At 44.0% G+C, this 24,282-nt stretch overlaps 1 protein-coding gene and 1 pseudogene across 2 annotated transcripts in view; both read right to left on the bottom strand.

Moving 5' to 3' along the window:
• The window catches only part of LOC311105461 (large neutral amino acids transporter small subunit 4-like), a gene marked incomplete at its 5' end in the record, with an annotated part of 23,253 nt that extends 12,062 nt beyond the window's left edge, over positions 1–11,191 (bottom strand). Inside the window, 4 exons of the mRNA XM_084147620.1 lie at positions 4,844–4,920; positions 5,023–5,078; positions 5,440–5,680; positions 11,032–11,191. Coding sequence (XP_084003746.1) covers positions 4,844–4,920; positions 5,023–5,078; positions 5,440–5,680; positions 11,032–11,191 — 534 coding nt within the window. The remainder of the gene's footprint in view (positions 1–4,843; positions 4,921–5,022; positions 5,079–5,439; positions 5,681–11,031) is intronic.
• Positions 11,192–14,663: 3,472 nt separating this feature from the next.
• Positions 14,664–20,406, bottom strand: LOC311105530 (protein NLRC3-like; annotated as a pseudogene). The gene is made up of 7 exons: positions 18,340–20,406; positions 17,719–18,174; positions 17,482–17,568; positions 17,207–17,290; positions 17,019–17,102; positions 16,235–16,310; positions 14,664–14,757 (listed from the first exon to the last, which is right to left on the bottom strand). The product of its transcript is annotated as a protein NLRC3-like (transcript).
• Positions 20,407–24,282: the final 3,876 nt, after the last annotated feature.

Here is a 24,282-nt window from a genome sequence, read left to right as displayed (position 1 = left end):
TACCAGGTTTGGATGTAATGGAACGAGTTCACCTGCCTTTGATCAAATGAAGGACATGGGGGGAAAGGGAAAAATTGTGAATCGTCAACAGAAGGTAGAGCCTAAAACATCAACAGCATCTGTAGGTCCAAACCAGCTCACATCCTAAATGCTGCAATTACTGTAGTTGCCTCATTAGTTTTAGTGGTCTGAAGTCAGTTTGACTGAGAGTTACTGTGGTGGTTCCAAAACAAACCGCCACAAACAAGTTTCTCGATCTCGTTCACGTGCAGAAATCAAACCACATAATTATGTCTTATAACTATAACACAATAAGAAGGGTATCCAGCTGTCACTGTACTGAAGGAGGTAGATTTACAGCTTGTGAGGAGAGGCAAGTTCAGGTTGGGAAACAGGATCTGTGTCACCTAGTTAAAAAGCCAATGGGGCGCTACATTGTGGAACATTCAGATAGAAATACTGTTTATGATGTAGAATAAGGAATCACGTCAGCACTAATAATGACATTTCTCTCTGCAACGTTGAACAATGTTTGCCTAGTGAACCTGGCCCTGATAGCGGTGCAGCCATAAGTTTGTCTTCCTAATCTACCTGGCCACCGTACACTGTTCTAATTTCGGAGCACTTCCTGAATTCTGCTCCATCAGGCATGACTAAATACAGTGTCTAGAGGCAGAAACAACAACCCAGGGCTGGTTAATGATTGGCCAACTCTTTTCTCTCTAGGCCAATATCAGTTCACATGAGACATTACCTGTTCCTGTTTCATGTTTCTGTCTCTGTCTGCATCCCAAATGGTACTCTATTTCCTACATAGTGTACTACTTTTGACCAAGTCCCTATGGGCCCTGGTCAAAAGTAGTGCACAATATAGGGAATAGGATGCCATTTGGACACAGACCGTCTTTGTTAGCTCTGCTAGAGCCAGGCAGAAAAGGCTAGGTCAATACAAATGGTGGACTGTCTGCATTCACCTACCAATCTCTACATGGCTCCATTTTGGGATCTGAACAGTCATGGAGATAAGAGATAAAGTCTGTTTGTAGAGTGTTGGACTATGAGTAGCATCTAACTCTATAGGATGTACTGGAAGCTAAACAAGGTCGCTATGTTGTTGTGGGGGAGCAACAACATGATGGGCAATCCCAGAGTCTTTAACCAATACAGGCTGATAACTCCGGATCTATACACTGCAGTCAGTGCTGTGTCTGTGCCCTGAGCAGATAACAAAACGTTTACAATACACTTTCATACACTCACTAGGCTAAGTGCTATTAGTTATCACTTGAGAAAATTCCTATCTGAAATGCTGAGTGATGTTTGCATACAGTAAAGAATGCCTGTGGTAAGCAGTGTTCCTCTAAAGCCAATAAAGGAAGCAATCCTATCCTATTCTTATCTAAGTCAATACTACACATTCTACACTTTCCATATCAACATGTTGCTAACCAGGAGAGGCGCATGAGTGTCTCAAATGCGTGCACTACAGTTCTACTTGAAAAACAAGCCCTAACCAGAAAACAACCCATTGCATCTGGGTTCATCTGATTCTTTTGTGTGACGGCAGCAATGATCGTTATCTCTAGCGCAGGAGATGGAGACAGAGGGAGGAAAAAGTGGGAGAGAAAAGAGGAGAGTGGAAGAGTGGAATAACTAAAAGCCTCTAAGGCACAAAGGCCGGAGAGAACAGACAAGGAGGAAATTGACAGAAGGGGGGAAACAGAGAAGTGAAAGAGAGAAGAGGGGCTGCTGTTGCGTAAAAGCGTCAGGGCTTACTGGACTGGTTCTCAGCAGCCAAAGGGAACAAGTACAAACCGGTCCAATCCTGACAGGACAGACCTCCATCATAAAATGAGTCAACATGCTGTGTCCCTGACGATCACACGCAGACAACACCAGCCTGAATATCTCCATCTCTGTGCCATCACTCTACCACTCTATCTCTCTCCCTCTTTCTGTCTCTCGCTCTTTCTCTCACTCTCTCTCTGTCATCAACACTTGGTTTTTTGCATTGCTGGCCTTGATGTGAATCCCTATCCGCCCCTACTGGACATTAAACCTAAAGCTAGTGCACGGTGAAAACAACAACAACAACAGCATGTGCAGCAGTTGACTGCCTCTACGATCCATCCATGACCTTTAATAAGGAAATCAACATGACCCTGAGATCAGTGGCTCCACAGTCTAATAGTGTGTCATCAAGCACCAGTTAGCGAGTCAACATCTGATGGCAGGACATTTTACAGGCAGGGGGGTCGGTGTTCGTGGTGGTGACCCTGTCTGAGTAGAGAGGAACTATCATTAGTCTAGCCTGGTCCCAGATCTGTTTGTACTTTCCTGGCAAGAGAACAACATAATACAGATCTGGGACTAGCACAAACAGATCTGGGACTAGCACAAACAGATCTGGGACTAGCACAAACAGATCTGGGACTAGCACAAACAGATCTGGGACTAGCACAAACAGATCTGGGACTAGCACAAATAGATCTGGGACTAGCACAAACAGATCTGGGACTAGCACAAACAGATCTGGGACTAGCACAAACAGATCTGGGACTAGCACAAACAGATCTGGGACTAGCACAAACAGATCTGGGACAAGACTATCATTAGTTCACTTCACCTTTGACATTCATCTCTCTATCCCTCTCCATCGTTCTCTTTCCAAGTCCCAGGAAGAGGTAAATAATCATCTAGGTTTATCTTCTTTTTAACTTAATTCCCCCCAAGGACCTAGTGACACAGATCCCAGAGAGGGATTGGGACCAATGAATAAGTCCTAGAAAGGATTAGTGTTTCATGCAAAACAGCAAAACATGACTCAGAGATAATAGAATAATCATAACAAGTGCCGCAATGTACAAGAGGAGGAGCTCTGTGTCTATATGTATGTGCGTGTGTGTGCATGTGTTGGAGGAGTGCGGAGAGAGGGGCTGGGGAGTGGGGTCTGGTTGAGAAAGAGATAGATAGAGGAAGGTTAGGAGAGATATCCACAGTGGTGATTACTATTACTATGGCTGACTGAGGGAGAGATTGAGGTCAAAGCTATTAAAGAGAAGAGAGAGGGAGGGAGGGAGGGAGGGAGGGAGGGAGGGAGGGAGGGAGGGAGGGAGGGAGGGAGGGAGGGAGGGAGAGAGACTGACAGCCTGCTGCTGGTAACTGGAGAAGGGCTGCGGGTAGACAGAGATAGACTAGGCAGTTTACTGATAGAAAACAGAGGTGTGTAGAGGAGAGCTCTCCTCTACCGCCTTGGGTTCTCTTCCACTTGTTTACTGCAGCTGTACTGCCTGGGACACAGAGTGCTGAGTGTGCAATCATAGAGAGAGGGAAGGAGTGAGAGGGAGGGAAGGAGGGGGCAAGCTTCCAAACCACCCCCTTTCAGCAAATTAGAAGAACCAGGAAGAAGAGAACACATAGAAAGAAAGAAAAGGTGATGGAGTAGGGGTATCGTGTTGCATACCTTTCCTTTTGTGTAAATCTACAATCCAGATGACTTTGAAACTCAGAATAAACCTTAACATAATATCATATCAACTGTCTGTGGGGGACAAACTCAATGAGTTCAGACTGATTGAATGTATCCATTTCGGCTTTTGTGGGAAAAAAGGGTACATTTGAATAAAAAAAACTAAAACAATCCTCTGTGACAACCTTTGACCCCCACGCCCGGGAGGAGAGTGGAGAAGAAGAAAGTTTCGAAGAAAAAGGTCCGGCTGTACAAAACAACATGAACCCAGACCAGCAGTGTAAAACACACTGTTAGTCAGAGCAAGGAATTACAAGAGCGAGGTTACTGCAACAGAACAGCTGAAACAACACCAAAGGCCAGTTCCTTGGCACGCACACACACACACACGCACGCACACACACACACACACACACACACACACACGCGCACACACACGTGAGGGAACTAAACGGCTATAGCAGGACAGGCTGAGATATTCTTGCGTGGGGAATGAATGAAACCAGAGAAAATTAAAACAACACGACAGTATGGAAGTGGAAGTGGGGGGCAGAAGAAACCGGCTGGGCAGCTTCTGGGTGTCGTGGTAGTGTGTGAGTGTGCCAGACAGACAGACAGATAGAGCCCCTCTGAGCCCCTGCAGTGGGGGGTGGTGGGGAGGCCAGGGAGCAGGAAACTGCCAGGGAGGGGTTGAAGGAACCCCAGCAGCGCTAAGTGTGACTGACTTCATACTTCCTGTTTGTCAGCTCAGCATACAGTGCGGTGGGGGGGGGGGGGGGGGGGGGGGGGTGACAACAAAGTAATACCAACTGTATCTATGCAGATAAACAATGAAACAATGAAATCACGTTATCTGTAAACACCATTGTGTCAGTGGAACCCAGCCGTACCTAAGGCAAGATGAATCAGAACATCTAGTCTAGCAGTCTGGGCCGCCCAATCAAAGGGCCCTCGTCAGGATCATGAATAAGTAATGAAGAGGTGTCTTTTTTTGGCTCTCAGTTGGACCAGAGCACGGTTGAATAATAGATTTCTAGCGCAGGGTCTGTCCCTCCTTCTTTTTTACTTTACCTCTCCATCCCTCTCCTTTTCCCTCTGCACGTGGCCTCCCTGTGATGCAGCACTTTCCCCATTTCTCCATCCGGTTTATGACATGTCCCACCCGCCCACCCCTCTCTCTTCGCTCCCCTCTCCACTCCGCTCTCCACCTCTCTCTCCCCACTGCTCTCTCTGCTCCCCTGTCTCCCTACTCCACCCTGCATCTTAGCGCTCTCCCCCCTCCTCACCACTGTCCCCATCCCCACCTCTCTCTGCTCACTCCCCTCTCTCCCCTCCCCACCCTCTCCCTGCAGTACAGGAGAAAACACCACTTACCGTGAGAGAAGTAAAGGTCATGCACATGCCTCCGAACCCGTTCAGTGCCAGAGCAAAGAATATGAGGATGGACAGATCTGTGCAGGGAAAACACATGTGTTAAGCAGACGGGATGGAACTGACATACATTCTAGAATAGAACATGAGTAAATAAAGAAAGAATAAAGAAATATACATACTCTTGGGGTCGCTCGATCCATAAGCGATCAGGATACAGGAGAAGGCAAAGCAGGTACTGAAATAACAGAGAACAGGTTGAATATGAGGAAGGTTTATTCATACTAAGACACACCCAAGCCAAGTCAGATATAGAACATAAAAACATATGCAGCAGGAAGTTGTGGGTACTAAAAATTATTAAACGCTGTACCGAGGTATAGGTTTTTGTGACAATCTCAATAACACTTTAGAGCGCCATGTTTGCATGTGCATTGCGGCAATTATTCTGTCATCCCACTTCTGACACCAATATAGTGAATTTGGGGTATAGCCACTTCCGGGACTCAAACCCGGGTACAGAGACTATCACCCCAACACCTCAGCTTAAATTATAGTGCCCACAACTGTACATTACTACCTTGTCTCTGTTCTCTTACCTGCCGAGCAGCCGGAGCTTGCGGGGGCCATACTTGTCCATGACAATGCCTAGGGGCAGGGTGATGGCACTGAGGAGGAAAGAGCCCACAGTGAAGGCCAAGTTCAGCATCTCATCCTGGTCCTTACAGATGGGCCAGCCGTTCATCTTGAGGTAGTCCTCCTCCACCATGGGGCTCTGGGTGATCCCCTTCTCATCCCCAACCAGGATTGGCTCAGACTGGTTCTGACTGGTGCTGTTACCTGGAGGCACAAAATAACTTTATGGAACCTTCAAATTCAACTTTATGGTCCCAGAGGGAAATAGATTTAGCATCATACATAGAAGATATAAAAACATACATTCAAAAGGGATTCCTGATGTTTTGGTAGAGAAATTAAGCATGATCAGACTATCAAGACGGGGGGCCAGTATGAAAAATGTATGCACTCACTAATTGTAAGTCGCTCTGGAAAAGAGCGTCTGCTAAATGACTAAAATGTCAAAAAGACGGGATTGGAAATGACAGTCATGCTAATTTCATCAAAAGACCCATAGATGAAACAATCACACTAAAGTTTCTTCCGAAACTTTACATTCTAGTTTGATTAGATAGAATGTGCCTGTTGGCAGTACATCATGGACCATCTGAAAAATGAAAAGCTTCTGAGAGTGCAGATACAATATAGGTTTGTTTGGGGTTGGATTGCAAGATATCTTGCGCAAGTGTTCTAAGAAACGTCCTCCCTCACTTGAGGCCATTGATTTCAGAGGAAACATCTTGAAAAGTCATCCATCTCAACAGTACATCTATATTTGTGTTTCATTTGTGTCTTGTGTGTCTCTTTCCTGAGACAGTGTGAGCCATGGACAGGCCAGGTAAACAGAAAAAGCTCAGTGAAAGATACTGTAACCAAACTGCTGGGATCAACAAGCTGCAGAAATAGCTGGAAGGAACTGGGTCTACTCTGAACCCCCAAATCAAGGCAGCTCCATGGCAAACCAACCCCTTAGCACCCCCAAACATTCCCAAAGTGAATCCCCAAGAGGATAGAGACAGAGCGCTCATATCATCAGTTATTTATTTCATACTTCATAACACTGTTTGTTATAAGGACTGGACACCAGTGCCTTGGTTATGAGACAGATTGCTGTTGTTGTTGAGGAGAGAAAAATAACTGTAGCCAACACCCACAAAATATAAAAAATTAAAGAGTATGATGACAGCCTTGACAGTGACAAGTCTCATAAAAAAAGTTGAGTATCCTAGGGGAGCTAGTAAGGCATTGAGTAAGGGCCTAGGGGAGGATAGGCTGCGAGACAAACTGTTTTTTTTTTTCAGTGTTATTCTCAGGTGACGTGACGTTTCTCTCCAAAAACCTTTGGTAACACAAGGTGTTTTTCAAGCAGTCTTGAAAAGCAGGTTGTTGTTTTCTTGAGAGTGAGTCTGGGAGTAGACATGACTGTATTATATAATCTGTAGGTTAAAGGTCATGGTAGATGGTAGTTAACATATAGGTTAGCAGAAGGCCAATGGCAGCTGGGCCTGCCTGGCTGTGGGGTCTTACTGCTGAGTAATCCAGACAATGTGAGGCTGTGCTGCTGCTGCTGAGTCAATAAGGGAAGCGCCCTGAGCCTTGCAGAGCACAAACACTGTGTTAGCGCAACAATGACCTTACAACGCCTTCAAACAAAACACTGTTCACTTCTCAGTTCTGAGGTTTTACAGCGTGATTCTAATGACTCGCAGAACATCCAGTTCCATTGAAATCATATGAACTAAAAATTAGTCTGACATTATTGCTATGATACTACAGTTCACCTAACCTATAATATTCAAATAAAATCATTTATCTAGCTAGGGCCCTGCTTTTCAGGTATGTGCCTGCAGCTTTCTTCCTTGTAATTTAGAGTCAGAATAAGAACATTCAGACTCTAAGACCATGCGCTAACAAGATTATTACATGACCAACATAATAAGAACATAATGTGATATTTGTCATCTTTAACCTGATCATCCATCAATGGGAAATGGATGTGTTTCTTCCTCATGTCCAAAAAAACATTGCTTTGTGTAATAATCAACTAATCAATCTTCAACTAATCAATCAATCTATCTGCCCATAGATGCTGTATCAATCTCAATGCGTCTGACCCTATCACTTATCAGTGATAAATGTAAATGACTGATAGAATCCAGCGGACTAGCTTTGTTGCTAGAAAATGGTTGCCATAGGCGTAGAATGTCTGCATTTCCTCGCATTGACTCACCAGAGATAACCAACTGACAGTATTTTCCATCATCATCAGCCCTTAAAGCACTATCTATTTCAAAGCAGTGAGCAGACAGAATATTAATCAGCTCCAGATAATGTCCTCCCTGTCCTCCCTAACACCGCAAACATCCCACTGTTACTGAGCACTAATAACACTGACGCAACACTGATTAAAATAGTCAGCTGATAAGAGCTGGAAGGAAGCTAGCCTGGTGTCAGATAAAAAATAAAAATAAAAGATGATGTTTTATTGTCACATACACCGGATAGGTGCAGTGAAATGTGATTTTTACAGGGTCAGCCATAGTAGCCCCTGGAGCAAATTAGGGTTAAGTACCTTGCTCAAGGTCTGTTTGTGCTGTCTTGGCAACTCCTATGGTCAAGCCAAACAAAAGTTGTCAAGACAGCACAAACAGATCTGTGACCAGACTAGTTTAAGGAAGCCGGTAAGGCTGAGTTCTGTCAGGGAGGACGTTGGGGTCACAGGGTGGGTGAGGTGAGGGGTGAGCGGGGAGTCCGCACTGCTCTCTCAAGTCTCTGCTGAAACAACACTCATTCCACACTTCCACTCATTCCACACTGGCCCTAGGGCCTCTCATGTTCCCTGCTAGTAGCTAGCGACATGAGATGCCCCAGGGCTCATAGGGCCCATACTGACACAGACATTCCAACTATGTGCCCCTGCCATATACTTGACCTTAAACCAAAGGAGGGGGAGGGGGAAGGGGGTCTAAGACAGGGACACCATACATGATGATAAAAGAGTTATGAAACGTGCTTTTCCAAGTTCCATTACAGAAAAAAAAAGTTATTATATTCTATTTGTTGGTAGTTGTAATAGTACTGGCACTGGATGCTTCATACTAACAATAAAAACAAGAGGCTTGATATTTCCTGTACAATATGTTCTGTCCATGTTGTCAGTGAAACATGCCTTAGCTAAACTGAGTGTAAATCAAACTGCGTCAACAGTACACACCTTACAGTGTTAAACTAACAGACTCTACCAAGATAAATGTAATGTGGGAATGATGACAGTCTAGTTTATGTAATGAAACACAAGAGCTGCCGGAGAGAGAGAGGTGAAGGGACTGGGAGTCAACGATGTTCCATGTGGGAGGAATGTGAGCCTCACACTTCACAATGTCAGCCTAACCACAAACTTTTCCATTAGCAGATAGGTGAGGAACCAAAACAGAAGTGGCCCACAGTGTCACACAGTCCAATCTCAGATCCTTTAAATCGAAACAACGATATGGGGACAAAGGTCACCATGACACCAAACACATAAAGGACTCTCAGCAATCTGTTTGACAGATGCCCTTTGAATGCATTCATCTTTTGAAACATAAGAGAAGGCAAGGATGAAAGAGTGTCGAGACTGACCTGATCTGCATAAATGAAAAGGCCTATTGACATGTTAAATGCTGCCTGGCAAATAGAAATCACTGTGGCAGATGATCAGAGGACTCTTGAGTCAATCACAAGCCATGCTCTATCAATATTATTATATGATCTAGTCCATCACAGGCCATGTTCTGAAGATATTACGTTACGACCTACATAATGATGATGTGCTTTATTTGTCCTATCATCTCAAGGTCTCAGTGAAGACACATATTTATCTTTCTCTCTCTCTCCCTCTCTCTCTCCCTCCCTCTCTCTAATGCCCACTGCCTCCCTAAGTGTCTGTGTGTTTGAAAGATGAAAGGAGGACAGATGATTCATAGACTATGGGAACAGAGAGAGCGAACGAAAGAGCGAGATAGAGAAAAAGAGAGAGAAAGGGAGAGAGAGAGAAAGAGAGAGAGAGAGAGAGAGGGGGGGGGGGGGGGGGGGGGATCCAAGTCACTGGTTCGCTGTAGCATTTGGATGCAAATAAACCAATAAAACAAAAGACGCCCTTATGAGCACACAGAAATGTACCTGGTGCTTTCATCCCAGATCCCATGCCCACCACCCCCTGGTTTCATCCATCATCTCTGTGATGTGGATGATTTAGTGGAATCATCAAATCCCCATGATAGAGAGAGAGCTCTGAATCATAGCCGCATTAGAGGCTTGTTAAACAGGCTGACTGCTATTGATGTGTTATTTTTTCTCAAAGCTCAACTTCGGCGGGGCTGGAAACAAAGCAAGTGTCTTGGCCAATGATCTAATAAATCCCTCTCGCAAACTTTCAAGACTAGCCAGGCTGTATAGGTGAATTTCTTTTAAAGACTCTCCTTTATGGCAACATCATCAATAAATCTGTACAAAAACCCCAATTAGGTCATTATCTGCAGCAGTTGTTCTGGGCCTGTATTCATAAAGCGTTTCAGAGTAGAAGTGCTGATCTAGGATCAGGTCCCCACTGTCTATGTAATCTTATTCATGATCGAAAAGGAGAAACTGATCCTATATCAGCACTCCCACTCCACTCCTAATATGGCCCTGGTTTCGTTTGCATTTAAGCAGACAAAGACCCTCAGGAGGAACTGATCATGTCAAACGTAAGGGGAAACTCATTCAATTCCTCTGCTCAATGTGATTGGATTAGAAACCCCCACCCCTTCATTTCATCCTCGCCCACAGAATATCCAGTTGATCTGAACATTCTGTCACACCATTCTATTTTAACATCCAATGAAATAACTTACGGTATTGTTCTAAAGAACACTATTGAAGCGTTGGACCATTCCAACAAACGTGATTGAATTAAAACTACACAGACACATAAAGTCCTCTTTGTCTCACAGTAGTGAAATAGAAACACCTTTGATTGCTGAATTAAATAAGCATAATAAGTAGGATTGTTTAAAACACACTCAATCTTTGTCAGACCTTCAAAGCCCAAGAGATACCCCTTCACGTGTCTCACTTGCTGAGTGAGACAGCAATACTAGATATAGAAAAAAATGCTATAAAAACAAATTATTATATGTGTTATACCTGTGTTATTACACAAGTATTGTAGGTATGAGAATGATGGAAGGTTTTTGTTGCTTCAGTTTATGCTTGGTTTATGTTGCTAAAAATGCTTGTTTCATTGTGACATTTAGCAACATAAACCAAGCATAAACTGAAGCAACAAAAACTTTCCATCATTCGCATACCTACAATACTTGTGTAATAACACAGGTATAACACATATAATAATGGTATTCCCTTTTTAGGGTTTCCTATTCATTGTAATAAAAATTGTCTACAACGTAAAATATATTTCAGCACCTGGAATAGTGTTATACTGTATAAATCCAACCCATTGTCTTCATTTCCCAACCCCCTATTTTGACAAAACAGGATCTGTAACACAGAGCATTATGGGTATTGTAGTGCATCATGCTACACAGCTTTACCAGGTTCTCTGCAGAGGTAGGAGTAGAAGCCTTCAGACTTGAGCATGATGAGCAGGGAGCCCCAGCCCAGCAGCACAGCAGAGAACAGCAGGTTCTCTATGACCGCAGTCACAGCCATCCACCAGCGCCTGGAGAAGGCTGTGGCCAGGGAGGGTGCCATCTTTATTATTATCTTCACAGGTAGAAGAGGGGCACAACGGTGCTCGTAGAACGAAGGAGGGCTGGTGGCCTGGAAGATAAGGTTGATACATGTTAAGGGGCTAAGAGTGTGAAGATACATATTTGGTAGTTGTTTGACATTTAAATGTGACATATAAATACTACACTAAACTGTATATGAGTTGGTGAGGGATACATCAGAGGTAGCCAATACATAAGGGGGATATACCTACACAAGGATGAAACATGAATTTCCATTTCAAATAACAATCATTATGCTAATTATGGTATGTGTACAGTAGAAGATGAAGCTATCAGCCTTTTAAGTCACTGGGTTTCCTTGTCTTTGTCCTTGTAGGATAATACTTTTTCACTATTACAAAACAGCTGAGCTCTTCCAGGAGCGTGCCTGGACCACAAAACCCCTCCTTCTCATGTACCAAAACACCGCCCTAGCTCCCTCTGGTTGGCAGATAGTTTTCTGGACCTCTACCATTGGCTGCATATTAATAAAGCTACCAAGAATGACTCCACGTGAGGCCAAGTTCCAGCCGGTTCGAACTAGTGCGGCGCGAGATCATCATCCTTTTTGTTCCCGTCGCCATCTTCACCAGACATCAATAACTGCCTATGGGCTAATAATGTAACAAATATATAATGATAATTATAATTTGCCTCTACTAAGCCTATGTATCACGGAATGTAGCCTAAAACTTACAACATACAATGTATTAATTAACACAAACCCACACTGGCCAATTAACTATTAGATATGCATTGCATATTATTTTAGTCTATGAGGTGGTATTATTTTTCTCGTGATTTCACTGTAATTTTATTTTCACTACATATTAGCCTATATATGTTAGTTATTTTATTGATAGGTGTGAAGGTCAGGTCCTCAGTACTTTGGACAATGGGTATTAAGCCTATATTATGATTCGCCTTGTCCTTATGAGGTTCTTAAACAATAAGTATGGTGCGGGAAATGAGCAGCTCTGTAAACTGGTCTGAACTGGACTGAAATCATCTGCCCTCTCAATGCGCCTCCTCCTCCTGCACCCCCACCCCATCTCTTTCGCATGAAGTTCAGCTGTTCAGTATCGAAAACACAGCACGCCGTGCATAGCAACAGTCTCACCGTTCGAAACAAAGCTTCAATTAGCCAACAGCTTCCATGCAGTTTCACAAATCTCAACGACATTTGATGGTTTCACTATTATCATGCAGCACATTTCCCCTCAATGTTAATGTTATTACTAAAAAAATGAATAAATGGACACACAAGTAAGGACAGTATTATCTAATATGGCTGTATTTCGTTGCAAAGCAAATTCCCCCTTTGGACATTAAAAATATAAACTCTAAACACTTAAACTCAATCTGTAGAAAAGCAAAATAAAATCATGATAACATGACGTCGACATTTAAATACATATAAGTCAACTGCATGCTGTTATTTCCCTAAAATAATTGTAACATTTCGTGATGCCAACGACAGCGTTGCAAACGGTGTATAGGCTCCTCAAGCAAAACACCATAAACAAAAACATAATTGGGATGATCACCCCCTCTTAAGTCACGTGGACTACACATCATGTAACAGTAAAGTTGCTATAGGGGAAACTACTAGCACTGCAATCAACAATAAACGCCTAATGTAACCACATCAAATTCAAAGTATAATTCACTCATACTTTCCTTGATAGGCCTATACACAGTCATTTTCAGATAAGTTTCCATTGAAACATTGTTGCATGTTTTGTCTCGGATAATCATTTCAGGGTCGGCTACGAAGATATGACAGACTATAAACAATGTTGCATTTCTCACACTCAGTGTAACATAGCTTGTCTTTTTTTCAGTGACCAATTTTAAATAAAAGCAAAGTAGAGAATTTATAGATTTCTCCCCTTAGAATAACAGTAGAGCATCCCTAAAGTGCGGTACCATACCTGAGTGTCTGGAACCACGAACAAGGTCGCCTGGCTCTCCACTGACTGGACTCTGTCTTTGTCTTAAAATCTATAGTTGTTATTCTCAAAACAACAAATTACAGCTATACTGTAGACTTGACTCAATCTTTTGTTTCTTTGCATCCACATTTCTCTTTTCAACGGAGATTCCTGCTTTTATTTTCGCACCAAAGCTGCACAAACAAGCCTGCATCTCCATTGGCCAGGTCCTGAGCTAGAGACACGCTCAAACCAATCAGAGAGCGCTTAAATGATTAAATAAATAATTAATTGGTGAAAACAGCCAGCTAATGTTTTGACACAAAAGACAGGAGGGAGTTATGGCAAAGATTAACTTAAAAAAGGACCGTTGCAGGCATTGTTTTATTTTCAATTACATTTCGAGATTTGCACATTGCCTAGTCTATTTATAGATAAAACAAAAATAGCAAACTTGTTTATGGTTGAGGTAAATGGGCAAACAGACAAACTTTTTCCAAAGTGCATAACAAAGGGAATATGAGTTTCTACCTTCACAGGTGAGAAAATATAGAATTAGATGTGTAGTAATAGTAGCACTGTCCCTCATTAAATCAAATCAAAGAGTGGGCATCAGAAAAAATGACCTTATTATTCAGGTAACTTGACATATTTTCGTTTTTCTATGGAAATTGAAACTAAGGATAATGGCATGTCCCCATGGACCAGACTAGGAAGGAGCCAAACAAAGACACTGTAGAAAGGTCCTCTGTAGCTCAATTGGTAGAGCATGGCGCATGTAACGCCAGGGTAGTGGGTTCGATCACCGGGACCACCCATACGTAAAAATGTATGCACACATGACTGTAAATCGCTTTGGATAAAAGCGTCTGCTAAATGGCATATTATTATCAAAAGTTTAAATTGATGCTGACATCTTGTGGTAGAATAAATAAATACTGTCAACTTCGTTTTGTCACCCTCAACTTAATACATTTCAATATTCATATATATTAGTTGGCTACCAACAAATTATTGTTAAACCATTAATGCCCAACTTTGTTAGAGAGGGAACATGATCATCTAATTTCCACATAGTAGACTATGACCCTAGAGTTCCAACAGGTAATGCGTATGCAGGTCTATTGCTCTCTGCTGGCCATACATGGAAGTGCTGTTTAAACGTTACGCGCTTCTTTACTTCGAGGCGTTTCTGACACAACATAAGAATGCAAACTATTGGAAAAACGTGTAGACCTATTGCAGACGATTTCATTGACCTATGGCTACATTCATTGACTTATTACAACCTGACATCCAAATGTAAACTCAGTTAGTAATAATTAAATACTAATAACATCTTTCATACCATGTATATGTGCAAAAGTACCATATGTATTTTTGTATTTTTTATTTAACCTTTGTTTAACTAGGCAAGTCAATTAAGACCAAATTCTTATTTACAAATAAACAACCACACCATCCACCAATGATGAAGTACTTGGAGTCTATCATCAGCAATAGGAAAGGCAGATGAAATCAGATGCACACTTTGATGTCCAGATGAGACATGCTCCTGGCGAACTCCTTCAGCTTCCTGACTCCCTCCTTTGATAACTTGTTGTCAAACATCCTGAGAAAAGAGACAGTCACAATGAAATGTCAACATATGTAAAATATTATCTTGTTCAAATAGTAGGAAATTGAGCAGAGAACAGTATCAATGCTAAGTAAACTAATGTAAAGATGTTAAGGTTGCAGACCCATACCTGCAGATTGGAATTCAAATTCCTCAATGTTTTATAAGAAATGTATTAATTAGAGCATATACACTACCGTTCAAAAGTTTGGGGTCACTTAGAATTGTCCTTGTTTTCGAAAACACCAGTCTCAACGTCAACAGTGAAAAGGCAACTCTGGGATGCTGACCTTCTAGGCAGAGTTGAAAAAGGAAAGATTAAGATGGGCAGTCAGAGATATGGCTTTTTCTTTGTAACTCTGCCTAGAAGGTCAGCATCCCGGAGTCGCCTTTTCACTGTTGACGTTGAGACGGCTGTTTTGCGGGTACTATTTAATGAAGCTGCCAGTTGAGGACCTGTGAGGCGTCTGTTTCTCAAACTAGACACTAATGTATTTGTCCTCTTGCTCAGTTGTGCACCGGGGACTCCCACTCATTTACATTTTTACATTTACGTCATTTAGCAGACGCTCTTATCCAGAGCGACTTACAGTTAGTGAGTGCATACATTATATATTTTTTGGTCCCCCGTGGGAATCGAACCCACAACCCTGCCGTTGCAAACGCCATGCTCTACCAACTGAGCTACATCCCTGCCAGCCATTCCCTCCCCTACCCTGGACGACGCTGGGCCAATTGTGCGCCGCCCCATGGGTCTCCCGGTCGCGGCCCGGCTACGACAGAGCCTGGATTCGAACCAGGATCTCTAGTGGCACAGCTAGCACTGCGATGCAGTGCCTTAGAGCACTGCGCCACTTCTCTTTCTATTCTGGTTAGAGCCAGTTTACGCTGTTCTGAGAAGGGAGTAGTACACAGCGTTGTACGAGATCTTCAGTTTCTTGACAATTTCTCGCATGGAATAGCCTTCATTTCTCAGAACAAGAATAGACTGACGAGTTTAAGAAGAAAGTTATTTGTTTCTGGCCATTTTGAGCCTGTAATTGAACCCACAATTGCTGATGATCCAGATACTCAACTAGTCTCAAGAAGGCCAGTTTTGTTGCTTCTTTAATCAGCACACCAGTTTTCAGCTGTGCTAACATAATTGCAAAAGGGTTTTCTAATTATCAATTAGCCTTTTAAAATGATAAACTTGGATTAGCAAACACAACGTGCCATTGGAACACAGGACTGATGGTTGCTATAATGGGCCTCTGTACGCCTATGTAGATATTCCATAAAAAATCTGCCGTTTCCAGCTACAATAGCCATTTACAACATTAACAATGTCTACACTGTATTTCTGCTCAATTTGATGTTATTTTAATGGACAAAAAAATTGCTTTTCTTTTGAAAACAAGGACATTTCTAAGTGACCCCAAACTTTTGAACGGTAGTGTACATGGTAAACCGAGAGTGTGTCACTGCTCACCAGAGATGTTCCAGAGTGGTATTCTCAGTCAATGAGGAGTTCTGCTCCCTTATCAGTAATCTGGTTGTCACGGAGCCTGAGGAACACTGTCAAGGGCTGAGCGTAGATGTGGTGCAGAAATCAAGCGCAGGACAACAGAGGCTCTTCAACAGTCTTTAGTGAGGATCAAAATAATACAAAAGACTCACGGCAAAATCCCAGCCGGAGGGCAAGCGAAACAATTACGCACACAGGGAACAGTGCGTAACTCAAACTGCGCACACAGTGCGGACACTCTCTCAAAACAAACAGAACGAGAGAGAACAAACTGACGCATAGCTGACACGTAAAAATTACACACAACACATGACAAAACCTAAGATAACTTATAGGGCACATAATCAACACTAACAAAGAACAGGTGTACAAACAGACTAAACCAAACGAACATCGAAACATAGAACGGTGGCAGCTAGTACTCCGGAGACGACGACCGCCGAAGCCTGCCCGAACAAGGAGGAGAAGCAGCCTCGGCAGAAACCGTGACAAACACAAAAACATGTCTGTTGCTAATATTGATTTACCTGACCAAAAGCCTATGTTCGAGGATCAATCCAAGACAGATCAACAACCTAGGTACAGCAATAGTGCACATCTGTGTTTGTTTGAATCCAGGCCTTATTCTTGTAATTACCTAGTGTGAACTAACATAAGAATATGAGAGAACTTGACCACAGATGTGTGACTAGGCTGTTTTTAACCACAAAGGATGATATCTTTGATAGCAGTGGTTTCTCATCTTCACCTGATATCTTTAAGTGTATGATTGGTCTGCAGTAGATCCGCCAGACAGCCCGCTCCCACGTCGCCAATGTGATTGATGGCCATCCTTAAACCATGGAATGATGGCAGACAATGATTGGTGAGAGACTGCTTTATAATGAATTTTATTGACTAGCTGTAGCCTATCAGAGCATTAATATCCTGTGTTACCTGAGGTCGACCACTGTGTGGTTGTCTTTCAGTCCTTCTGTAAGCACCTTGAGTCCCTCGCAACCCAGTCCTGTCCCTACCACCCTGGAACCAGAACAATTACACAGGGTCATGTTCATTAGGGCATGCCATGGAAAACGTTTTAAACTGCTTTGCAACAGAAAAGGAAAATTAGTGTTTTTTTTAAAAGTCCATGTAGTCCCTCCAAGGTGGTGATGTCAGTTATCCTATCCAATTATTCTCTCTGCTTCAATTAGCCCTTATACTGTACTCACCACAGTCTCTCAACACGGCAGTCTGGGCTCTGCACAGCACAGGCTAACACAACTGCCCCCTCAGGACCCAGTGGATTCTGACCTAGCCTTTATGAGGAAAAAATACAGGAGATAAATACACAGGGTTTTCATTCTCATGTATCATGAAACAAATACAGTTTGGAGAAAAATATAGATAACTTCATTTTTGTGTTTGGATCAATCCTGATTTAAGGTGTTACACATGACTTAGCCCACCTGAGGGTGTTGAAGAGAGGGAGTACATGCAGCAGTCTACGCAGGCCCTCCGCGTCCAGCCCCTGGGCCTCCAGATTTAGATCCTGCAGGTCTGGGATCAGCTGCAGCAGGAAGGCCAGTTCGCTCCAGTCCCTCTTGGCTGGGCCAGACTGGTCTGGGACCTGTTGCTGGGCCAGGACCTGCAGCCAGCCTTGTAGACGCTGGGCCAGGCCTGGGTCCTGGGCCTCGTACAGGCAGTGGAACACGTTGACCTGCCTCTCTGGACTCAGTCTGCCACATTGGAGCTGGGAGTGGAGCAGGCTCAGGAGAAAGGGAGGGGTGGGAGGAGGAGGAGGAGGAGGAGGAGAGGGCAGGGACAGAGAGGAGGAGGAGAGAGATGGGAGTATTTGTGATCTGCCTCGGAATAGTCCATCCAGGATTACACGGGTTTGAGGTACCAATAGGCCAGATACAAATCTACCCAAGGAGAGAAATGCGAAATAATGTACAATTAATGGAGAGAGAAACAAGTTAACAAAGAGACATTTTCTGAACGTTAAATGGGATGAAGTGAATGACAAAACACAATACTACTTTTATCTATGTATTTGTATATGTATTTGTATGTACATATTATTTGACCTGCAAAAGAGGTCCATGTGACCAGACTGATGGTGTCCACCCCAGGAGAAAGCCTTCTTGACGTATCTGCGCAGGAGTCGTCTGGGCCTCAGCAGCTTATTAGCAGTGGAGGTTAACACTTTGTGCAGGGCGACTGAAAACAGGGCTACACCACCGGCTGACTTGAGCCCTGAGAATGGGTCTGAGCCGGAGAGGGCCTGCAGGATGTAGTACAGAGCAGCCAGGAACTCCTGTACACTAGTGTGGATGAAGTGGAAGCTCCTCTGGTAGCTGAGCGAGGCCCGGTCCTCTCTGAGGATCTCCACCAGGAAGGCCTTGGACAGGCCGCTGCAGTCCAGGGAGAAAGAGCTCAGATCAGCCTGGTTGAAGAGGAAGCGTCGCTCTAGAAAGCCCTTGAAGGCCAGGGCTCCCAGGTTTCTCAGCGTGGGCCGCATCTCCTGTAGGACCTGCGGAGCCTCCTGGAGACGCTGCGGGCTGCAGCCTTCCTGACTGCGGCCCTCTCCGTGGAACACCAGGATGGACTTGAGGAAGCAGCAGTAGATCTCTGTGATGGTGATGGGCTTGACATGGCCGCTCATTAACATCACCCTGGGAACAGTGGAGGAGAAGGTGGAAGGGGTTGGAGTGGCTTCTTCAGCCCTGTTGTTGTTGGTGGTGGTATCACTGGAGCCTGCTGGCCTTGTCCTAGCTGTACTGGGCAGAGTGGTGGTGGTGACTTGTCTAAGGCAGCAGGGGGTTCCATCACGCAGGGCAGTGGAGACAATCCAGCAGAAGGCCGGTATACGGCACATGAGCTGGAGGGGCTGGTAGGAAGAAACATAGCCCCACACGTCAGAGGCCACCAGGGGAGAGCTGCAGCTCTGCTCAAAGTAGTGCCTCTGCTGGTCTGTGGAGAAGCCCAGGATGCTGTAGAGCTGGGTCACCAGCAGGGGAGGGACCTTGGAGACGGAGTGGGGCCGTGATGTGACCAGGATGGAGATACCGGGGAGGAGGTGACCCTTAATCAGGTTCACCACCATCTCCCCCATGCCCAGCCTCCGCTCCGGGTCTGAGCACTTGGGGCTCCGCTCAAAGTCCAGGGGGAAGCGGAACTCATCGAGCCCGTCCAAGATGAGCAGGATCCGTCCAGGTTGGGAGTCAACGATCCGGGCCAGAACAGGTTTGAGGTGGCTGTAGTACACCAGGAGAAGCTCCTGCAGGCTCTGAGGCTCACTGAGCAGATTGAGCTCTCTGAAGGATAGGGACAGGACTATCTTCTGGGAGTCAGAGTCCCTGGCCCACTCATGAACCAGCCGTCTCACCACGGTGGTCTTCCCACTACCGGCCACCCCCGAGAGCAGAGTCATGTCGTCTCCTGGAACAGACAGCAGACTCTGGCAGACATCTTGAAAGGTACAGACCTGGTCCTGGCTCCGGAAGGCGTCACCCACCATGGCTGCCTCGTGCTGGTGGTACTGCAAGGGAACAGTGTAGCCCACGCACCTGGACCACATGATATCTGTAAAGGAACCAGGCTCATCAACACTCTCTGAGCTACTACATCTACTAGTCCTGATACTAAGGTAATCAATGGGACTGTGCTGCCTGCCTAATATGTTCTTGTGTTTCCTCAAGTGCTCCTGCATGTTGGTTGGACTAGAGCCACTGCTGCTGGGTCCAGAGCCCTCAGGTGGGATAGCTGCCAGCATAGACTCAGACTCCGTGTTGGCTCTCTGTGACTGTAGTACATGAAAGAAGGCTCGACAGGCTTCCTCTCCACGCCCATGTAGCACATCCAGCAGAGTCCTCATACAGTCCCTCTCCCCCAGGCGACCTCCCCCTCTCACCAGGCTGAGGTCCTCCTCAGTAAGAGCCCCTACCTGGTAAAGAAGCTCCTGGAGGTGGGTGACATTTTGGCTGCAGCTCTCCACTAGTTGCACACGACGCTCCTGTAGTGCTATACTGCATCGCCCCACTGCCATTGTGGGGAGACTCACTCTTGCGGTGACTGGTTTAACAGACGATATTTGTCTATTGTCCGCTTATTCAACAACATACAAGACTTGCAAGCGAAGTGGTTTGAATATGGAAGTGGTTTTAATACGTGGGTAAAGATCTTCCTCTTTCCTTTCTGTAAATTGAGGCATTGTTTTCAGCATAAAATGGAACAATACAGGTGAGGGAAAAAAGTATTTGATCCCCTGCTGATTTTGTACGTTTGCCCACTGACAAAGAAACGATCAGTCTATAATTTTAATGGTAGGTTTATTTGAACAGTGAGAGACAGAATAACAACAACAAAAATCCTGAAAAATGCATGTCAAAAATGTTATAAATTGATTTGCATTTTAATGAGGGAAATAAGTATTTGACCCCCTCTCAATCAGAAAGATTTCTGGCTCCCAGGAGTCTTTTATACAGGTAACGAGCTGAGATTAGGAGCACACTCTTAAAGGGAGTGCTCCTAATCTCAGCTTTTTACCTGTATAAAAGACACCTGTCCACAGAAGCAATCAATCAATCAGATTCCAAACTCTCCACCGTGGCCAAGACCAAAGAGCTCTCCAAGGATGTCAGGGACAAGATTGTAGACCTACACAAGGCTGGAATGGGCTACAAGACCATCGCCAAGCAGCTTGGTGAGAAGGTGACAACAGTTGGTGCGATTATTCGCAAATGAGAGAAACACAAAAGAACTGTCAATCTCCCTCGGCCTGGGGCTCCATGCAAGATCTCACCTCGTGGAGTTGCAATGATCATGAGAACGGTGAGGAATCAGCCCAGAACTACATGGGAGGATCTTGTCAATGATCTCAAGGCAGCTGGTACCATAGTCACCAAGAAAACAATTGGTAACACACTCTGCCGTGAAGGACTGAAATCCTGCAGCGCCCGCAAGGTTCCCCTGCTCAAGAAAGCACATATACAGGCCCATCTGAAGTTTGCCAATGAACATCTGAATGATTCAGAGGAGAACTGGGTTAAAGTGTTGTGGTCAGATGAGACCAAAATCGAGCTCTTTGGCATCAACTCAACTCGCCGTGTTTGGAGGAGGAGGAATGCTGCCTATGACCCCAAGAACACCATCTCCACCGTCAAACATGGAGGTGGAAACATAATGCTTTAGGGGTGTTTTTCTGCTAAGGGGACAACTTCACAGCATCAAAGGGACGATGGACGGGGCCATGTACCGTCAAATATTGGGTGAGAACCTCCTTCCCTCAGCCAGGGCATTGAAAATGGGTCATGGATGGGTATTCCAGCATGACAATGACCCAAAACACACGGCCAATGCAACAAAGGAGTGGCTCAAGAAGAAGCACATTAAGGTCCTGGAGTGGCCTAGCCAGTCTCCAGACCTTAATCCCATAGAAAATCTGTGGATGGAGCTGAAGGTACGAGTTGCCAAACATCAGGCTCGAAACCTTAATGACTTGGAGAAGATCTGCAAAGAGGAGTAGGACAAAATCCCTCCTGAGATGTGTGCAAACCTGGTGGCCAACGACAAGAAACGTCTGACCTCTGTGATTGCCAACATGTTTTGTAGAGGGGTCAAATACTTATTTCCCTCATTAAAATGCAAATCAATTTATAACATTTTTGACATGCGTTTTTCTGGATTTTTTTGTTGTTATTCTGTCTCTCACTGTTCAAATAAACCTACCATTAAAATTGTAGACTGATCATGCCTTTGTCAGTGGGCAAACGTACAAAATCAGCAGGGGATCAAATACTTTTTTCCCTCACTGTAGTAGCAATTGTCATTTCAGCCATGACTAAAAACAGGAAATATCATTAATACATTCAATTATTATGACTTCAAAACCTGATGTAGGCCTAAAAAGAATCTTATGGCATGATAATATTAGTGTGACATTGTAGCTTAGGCTATAAAACAAACTTGTCAACTATAAATGTTATTGTATGTTATTAAATTGTATGTTATTGAATTGTAATTATTAAGTCAACATAAATAGAAAAAATATATATATATATATAAAAAAAATATATATATATATACAGACTTTAATCCAGAGTTTGCAAGATTCCATAATAACCTATGTTGCCACTAAGATTGCAAGATAACTTATAACAGGTGTAATTACATGATTATTACAATAAAAGGCATCAGTGACATTGTGTCAAAAAGTGTGAAATTAGTGTAAAAAAAAAGTCAGAACATCAACGTAGAATGATTACTAAAAAGCAACTTACCCTTTTTGAAAGAGGAACTAACAAGTAAAGACTTAAAAACTTTCCCAAATGATGAACCACTGATATAGCGAGGCTATACAGTGAGGGAAAAAAGTATTTGATCCCCTGCTGATTTTGTACGTTTGCCCACTGACAAAGAATTGATCAATCTATAATTTAAATTTATGATTTGAACAGTGAGAGACAGAATAACAACAAAAAAAAACAGAAAAACGCATGTCAAAAATGTTATAAATTGATTTGCATTTTAATGAGGGAAATAAGTATTTGACCCCCTCTCAATCAGAAAGACTTCTGGCTCCCAGTTTTCTTTTATACAGGTAACGAGCTGAGATTAGGAGCACACTCTTAAAGGGAGTGCTCCTAATCTCAGCGTGTTACCTGTATAAAACACCTGTCCACAGAAGCAATCAATCAATCAGATTCCAAACTCTCCACCATGGCCAAGACCAAAGAGCTCTCCAAGGATGTCAGGGACAAGATTGTAGACCTACACAAGGCTGGAATGGGCTACAAGACCATCGCCAAGCAGCTTGGTGAGAAGGTGACAACAGTTGGTGTGGTTATTCGCAAATGGAAGAAACACAAAATAACTGTCAATCTCCCTCAGCCTGGGGCTCCATGCAAGATCTCACCTCGTGGAGTTGCAATGATCATGAGAACGGTGAGGAATCAGCCCAGAACTACACAGGAGGATCTTGTCAATGATCTCAAGGCAGCTGGGACCATAGTCACCAAGAAAACAATTGGTAACACACTACGCCATGAGGGACTGAAATCCTGCAGCGCCCGCAAGGTCCCCCTGCTCAAGAAAGCACATATACAGGCCCGTCTGAAGTTTGCCAATGAACATCTGAATGATTCAGAGGAGAACTGGGTGAAAGTGTTGTGGTCAGATGAGACCAAAATCGATCTCTTTGCCATCAACTCAACTCGCCGTGTTTGGAGGAGGAGGAATGCTGCCTATGACCCCAAGAACACCATCCCCACCGTCAAACATGGAGGTGGAAACATTATGCTTTGGGGGTGTTTTTCTGCTAAGGGGACAGGACAACTTCACCGCATCAAAGGGATGATGGACGGGGCCATGTACCGTCAAATCGTGGGTGAGAACCTCCCAATGCCAGGGCATTGAAAATGGGTCGTGGATGGGTATTCCAGCATGACAATGACCCAAAACACACGGCCAAGGCAACAAAGGAGTGGCTCAAGAAGAAGCACATTAAGATCCTGGAGTGGCCTCGCCAGTCTCCAGACCTTAATCCCATAGAAAATCTGTGGAGGGAGCTGAAAGTTTGAGTTGCCAAACGTCAGCCTCGAAACCTTAATGACTTGGTAAAGATCTGCAAAGTGGAGTGGGACAAAATCCCTCCTGAGATGTGTGCAAACCTGGTGGCCAACTACAAGAAACTTCTGACCTGTGTGATTGCCAACAAGGGTTTTGCCACCAAGTACTAAGTCATGTTTTGCAGAGGGGTCAAATACTTATTTCCCTCATTAAAATGCAAATTAATTCATAACATTTTTGACATGCGTTTTTCTGGATTTTTTTGTTGTTCTTCTGTCTCTCACTGTTCAAATAAACCTACCATTAAAATTATAGACTGATCATGTCTTTGTCAGTGGGCAAACGTACAAAATCAGCAGGGGATCAAATACTTTTTTCCCTCACTGTAAGTGAACATTGATTAACCGCCAATGCCATATTTCTAAATAACAGTTCAAAACTATTATTAAAGCCTGGTGTGT

Source organism: Coregonus lavaretus (genome assembly GCF_964263955.1).
Source record: "Coregonus lavaretus genome assembly, chromosome: 30".
Taxonomy (NCBI): domain Eukaryota; kingdom Metazoa; phylum Chordata; class Actinopteri; order Salmoniformes; family Salmonidae; genus Coregonus; species Coregonus lavaretus.
Note: the sequence above shows the minus strand (reverse complement) of the source record. Positions and strands in the feature narration are given on the sequence as shown.